This window comes from Hydractinia symbiolongicarpus, chromosome 6 (genome assembly GCF_029227915.1).
Source record: "Hydractinia symbiolongicarpus strain clone_291-10 chromosome 6, HSymV2.1, whole genome shotgun sequence".
NCBI lineage: Eukaryota > Metazoa > Cnidaria > Hydrozoa > Anthoathecata > Hydractiniidae > Hydractinia > Hydractinia symbiolongicarpus.
In genome coordinates, this window is record NC_079880.1 from 19,898,235 (window position 1) to 19,904,028 (window position 5,794).

Below are 5,794 nucleotides of genomic sequence, written 5' to 3' on the forward strand. Positions count from 1 at the left end.
CTTTACTTAGAGTTTTCTTTCTCTGAATCACTTTTTGTACTTTTTTCAAGACGAAGGGACCTTTGTTTTGTGTTCTTTTCGGTGTCGAGGGACACCATTTTTATACAGTTAGCCTTTAAATTTATTTCAGCAAATCAAATTGAGTCGTTTTCATCACGTGACGTAAACAAAGTAAACCCGCTAACAAAATAAACTTATTTTTTCAGTAACATCAAGGATTTTTACGGCGACATCAAAGAAAAATAAGCATATCATCTTTGCATGTCACAGAGACACGGAACTGGCGTATTTATTATATAGATTAACGCAACAAAAATCAGAATGGTAATGATGTGGATGGTGACGAATGTAATGAAAACGAAGACCAGGCGCTATCACACTATGAAAGGTTTGGAAAACGATGCAAGTCTGCCCGCGGGGTCCTGTAACATCTTCGTTTCTGTTAATCAAACGAGAAGGTGAATGAAGACAAAGTTATTCAACATCCACCACAAACTCCAAACAACTCGTTGAAAGTGACAGACTAGCGAAACAATTTCGAGATTGCTGTTACAAAAACCAACAAAAACCAACAAAAACCAACAAAAACTAACAAAAACCACAAAAAGTCGTGATCGTGTCAATGCTTTTGAGCGGAGGCTGTTTTACTGGCGGATTGGAGACCTTCTAAAGCTACTTGCTGAGGCAGCGGCTATACAGTCAAGAATTTCAAGCAAAAACACAAAAAGGGACATCAACACTATATTTAAGAGGTTTAAAGATTTAATGCAGAAAGGTAACATGAATGGACCGAATAAATTGATATCAAATATCATTACTTCACTTATGCATAAGAAGTATAGGGCTTTAGAAATAACGCATCGAATTTTGCTTCCAGAAAACAAATGACTTTCTGATCGATAAGATCTATTTTAACAGCTGTGTTCAATGATAACATAATGTTACCGTAATTTTATGTAAATTGAAGAAACAAAAATAACACATTGTTTAAAAAATAGTTATATTTCGTTCTCCCACGAGACTTCATCAGAATCTTAATATACTGCATATACATTTGTTGAATATCAAGATATATCCACCTGAGGTGCAATAAACGACGCACAACCGTACAAAATGTGTAAGTCGTTAGTGTTAGCGCTTGCTTGTGTGTAATAACAACTAGAATTAAATACAAATTTTCTTCATTCGCAATAACCACTAGAATCTATATTATAATGCCTGTATACGTCTGTCTGTCTGTCACGCAAAATGGTAGCTTAGCTGCGACAGGCGAACCCGTGGATTTTCCACGGGCTAACGACTAGTTAAATACAAATACTCTTCATTAACAAATATATCGAAAAATCAGCTCAAAGCAAAAACTGTCCTGGACTGCACAGTTGACGTGACCAAGTTAAAAGACGGTTTCTTAGAGAAAAGCGACAAAAGAAAGTCACCTAGCATTGCCTCCCCAACTTAAATGGTAGTCAAATGTGAGACGCATATACTAGTAAAAACTTTCGGCTGCATCAGCAGTAGATTTTTAATACGTCTTCAATGTTAATACTTGCAAAAAAAACCTAATAAAATGTGCATATCCAAAAAATGGATAAATATTGAAGAAATTTCTTAACGAATGTCATGGATATATTGAAACAGGTACGTGCAGCAGAAATTGAGACAGTAGCAGTAGATTTACACGTGTTCATGGTGCCAACATTCAGCATTACAGAAATCATAGCTGCTACAGGCACGCGTAACGACAGTACTAGCCAGTCGCAACTCAGGTTTTACGGTAGATCAATTTAGCAAAAAGTAAGAGAATTAAACCTCATTTAACTGCTCTAAAATTAATTCATGGCAGTAGGATCGTTAGTTGTACAAAACAAGTGAGCAAGCTTGGCCTCGCCACTGGACGGGGTATCAAGTGATATAATTAACCCCAGAGGCAAGAAAAACTGTTGACCCGCTTGCTATGACGCTTGCCGTTAAGAGAGAATTATCAAGGCAAACAAGGATAAGTTCCACCCACTAACCACTTAGAAACTTCATTTTTTTGTGATTAAGAAATAAGGTTATCATATTAAATATTAAATTTTGGTAAAATATATGTTTTTGATTAGTTGTAGAGGGGCTATGCTACTTTAATTCCGTTTGAGTTCCAGAATTATCCACTTAGATTTTCTATGGCTTAGTTTTTACAAAGTAGAACTTACCAGATGATAGTTGCCACATTACTTGTATAAATAAAAATGGTGTTTATGTAGCTTTAAGCGCCATTTATAGCTAGCCATACCATAACAAGTTCTTCGCTTATGTTCTTTTAAAGTCGAAATTCCAGTTGTTTATTCATTAGTGTTTAATGTGTTCTTTATATTCTTTGTAATCAAATCTAGTCTAGCGTAACCTGGATTAGCGCAAAGGAACAAAAAAGAGCGCTATATCTTAACTAGATCGGGTTAGATCGTTTAGGAGCCCAATTATCAGAAGGATTTATGGTTTTATATTCTGCGTTAGAGTTATAGATTGTCAATTAAATACATATATTTGGTTTGGTAAAGATTGTCCTTTCTAGATACAGAAAATAATACCAGCAAACATTCGACCAGCTCGTCGCATAAAGACCATGCCTGGCACCTGCTTGTGACTTTGAAAAAAGAAGGAAAATTACAAAGTACAAGCACAATGATAAACTGGACCAGTTAAGTCTTAGATTTAAAGTCCTGAGGTTTTGCTCTTCCAAAGAATGTGCTTCCAAAAAGACACAATTCTTCCTTTTTCCAAGGAGATAATTGTGACATACGAACAAACTTTGGCAAACAAACAAAGAGTAGGACAAGACTTCTGTAAAAGGTACAAGGGTAAGAAATCAATGGAAAATTTCAAAATGTAAAAATGAATTTACAATTTATAATTTATTTACAAATTTAATTTATATTATTTAATTTATATTTAACTTTTATGGCAACTATGTCTCTTTAACATACCTATACATACCTATACTGTTGCAATGTGAGAGGAGTTTAATCTCAGAATTGACCCTTCTAACAGTCTGAAAGACACGGTTTCCAGAATAACTAGCAACCATTCTATTAAATAAGGAATTGAAAAATTAAATGGTTCATTCCGAAGTGTTTCTAGCTATTGCAATTCTTAGATTCTGCTATCTAAAGCCACAAACAACTAACCAGCACACTGCCGATGTTTCTGCAACATACGTAGCTAATTTGTTTCCAATGTACCATTTTACATTTTAAACCATCTTCTGAACCAACTCCGAAGAAGGTTTTTGAACAAAGTCGACAACAAAACATAAATGCAGGCATCAGAAGAATAACCAATAGAAAGAATTATGTTCATTATTATATCTAAAAGAAAAGTGTTTGCTAAAAAACCTTTGTACATCAACAAAAAAATAAAATCTGGTATGACAATGAACAGCACGAAAGTTGTCACTAATAGGAATGGTAACAACAAATGTAGATTAGCTGGCTTGGGGTGCTGTCGCAATTTTTGACCATTTGAACTAAATCCATCCGTATTACGATCTGTATTTCTTTCTATCGAAACCGACATTCGAGCCATTACCTTTCTATTGCGTCGAATCTTTCTCATAATGTATATGTATGTCGCAAAAGCAATTATAACGAAAACCATATCGACGAATGGAAAGCCATAAAAGTGGGAAAAATCTTCAAGCTTTTCAAAACCATTTACTTGTTCGACACGAATATAAACAAATAATGAGAACTGCAAGCACAAAGTAATCAACCATACTATGATCATGCAATATTTGGTTTTTCTTGCTGACCAATATAAAGGATAACGGATGTTCAAGTACACTTCTGCCAGTCGGTCTAACGTGAGAATGTACATAACGGCATAATAAGGTAAACAGAAAGCCATTGAGCAGATTACAGCATGTTGATACATGATGTTTTGATTGCCGTAATAATAGTACACAACGATATAAGCTGCACTTGTTGCGGATAAGCAAATTTCAGATAAACTCAGATTTATCATTAATATAGTTTGACTTCTGCTAACGTTGGAACTTTTTGTTAAAAGTAGTATCATACCAAAACTGTGTAATACAAATGGTACGACATAGGATACCAATGAGACTGCCCACAATTCCATATTTATTCTTGTTTTACTTTTTATGCATCTCAAATAAAAGTGTACTGAAATAATAAACATTGACCACGGTCGTGATCTGTTGCTTTCTGTCCTTACTAGATAAAAAAGTGCACTTTCCGTAAAAGAATCAATATTGTTTGAATGGTTTGATTTAGAGAAGAGTTAAGGGTAAAACAAAACTAAATGGAATGACGTTATTGTTGTTTTTCAGAGCTAAATATTTTCAATAGTTTCATTATACATCACAAAACGAACTAACTCGGAAAAACAAAAATGTTTTCATTAACAGGTTTTGAGATTGTTGAATTATCTATTATTCATAGTTGATATTAAAGACATGTTGTGTTCGCTTTGTATATGCTTTAAATTAATTCTATCAGTTAGAAGGCAAAGAACTGTGATAGTTGCTTTTTCTTTTTTAATTCAATTGACTTTCAGGTGCTAGCTATTTTTTTTCCTTTTATTGGTTATTAATTATTAACTAGTTATTAAAACCCGTGGAATAATCCACATAAATTTATTGTGCTTTTTATCACAAAAATTTTTGTCGATAATTTTATTAAAGGCACTGTAAAGTCTGATTACGTCATTTTTTTCGTTGTTTTTTAAGCAAACTGTTACAAGAAAAACGTCAGCGGCGCTAGAGAAATCATTGCAGCCAGTATATACATTTTTATATCTTATTAACAACAAAGTAGAACCGTAGTTTTTTTCTCGAAATACTTGCATCAGTACAAGACAGGTTTCAGGAAGATTTTGATGCGCGTTTGTGTCAATTATTTGCAGATGTTCTGTAAGCAAAGGCGTAGTTGCATAACTGGTGCAAGTGGATGCTGCAAACATATTCTAACACCACTCCGTCAACTGGCAGAATTCAAATAGTTAAATTTGGAAACCGGTTTAGAAGATAAAACTTACACGAATAAATCACCGTTATAGCATTTTACTGGCAAAGGCGTAAACGAATACCATGTATGGAAAAAGGAAAAGAAGAGACTAACATCTTTGAAGTTTTGTTATTGCATTAATGGACGAAAAAAACACCCGAAATCCATATTACAAAAATGTTTCACTGTGAGTGGAGTTAGATGGAACGTGACACGCATTATGAAGCTAAAATACGCTTGTAAAAATATTTGGTGCGTCAGCAGTAGTGCCTTCGATAGAAACATTTTAAGCAGAATTCGAATGTCACTATAGAATAAATCTTTGTAAACAAAACATTACGATGTTCGAAGAATGTGTAAAGTTAAATGCGCAACTAAAATTTAGATACAGCGTGTATTGAAGTAAAATTTTCGATTAGCTAGCCAAGAATGACATGGGCTTTGACAATTTTTATATTCACTGAGTAACATTTTTTTGGACGACGGGCAATACCGCTCTATATCGGCCTGTCCTTAAGAGCGGTAAGCCAATTAGAATGCCTTAAAATCCGTATTGCCCGCTTCTAAAATCCAGACGGTTAAAAACAATTTAAGTAATAAAATTTTGTTTCATCATTGCATCTATTCTTTATTTAACACCACAGAGGTTCAAACAGTTTGCGTTTGGTTTAGCGTATACTTGAAGGCTTACATATATGAGGATATGGCTTCATGTCGTTAATTTAATTTAGTATTTGAATACATTACTGAGGTTACGAATCAGCAAACTGTAGTAATACTACCCGTCT

General features: G+C 34.0%; 1 protein-coding gene across 1 annotated transcript; it reads right to left on the minus strand.

The window, feature by feature from the left end:
- Positions 1 to 3,225: 3,225 nt before the first annotated feature.
- On the minus strand, positions 3,226 to 4,119 carry LOC130648152 (histamine H2 receptor-like). The gene has a single exon (XM_057454185.1). The coding sequence runs from the start codon at positions 4,117 to 4,119 to the stop codon at positions 3,226 to 3,228; it is 894 nt and encodes a 297-aa protein (XP_057310168.1).
- Positions 4,120 to 5,794: the final 1,675 nt, after the last annotated feature.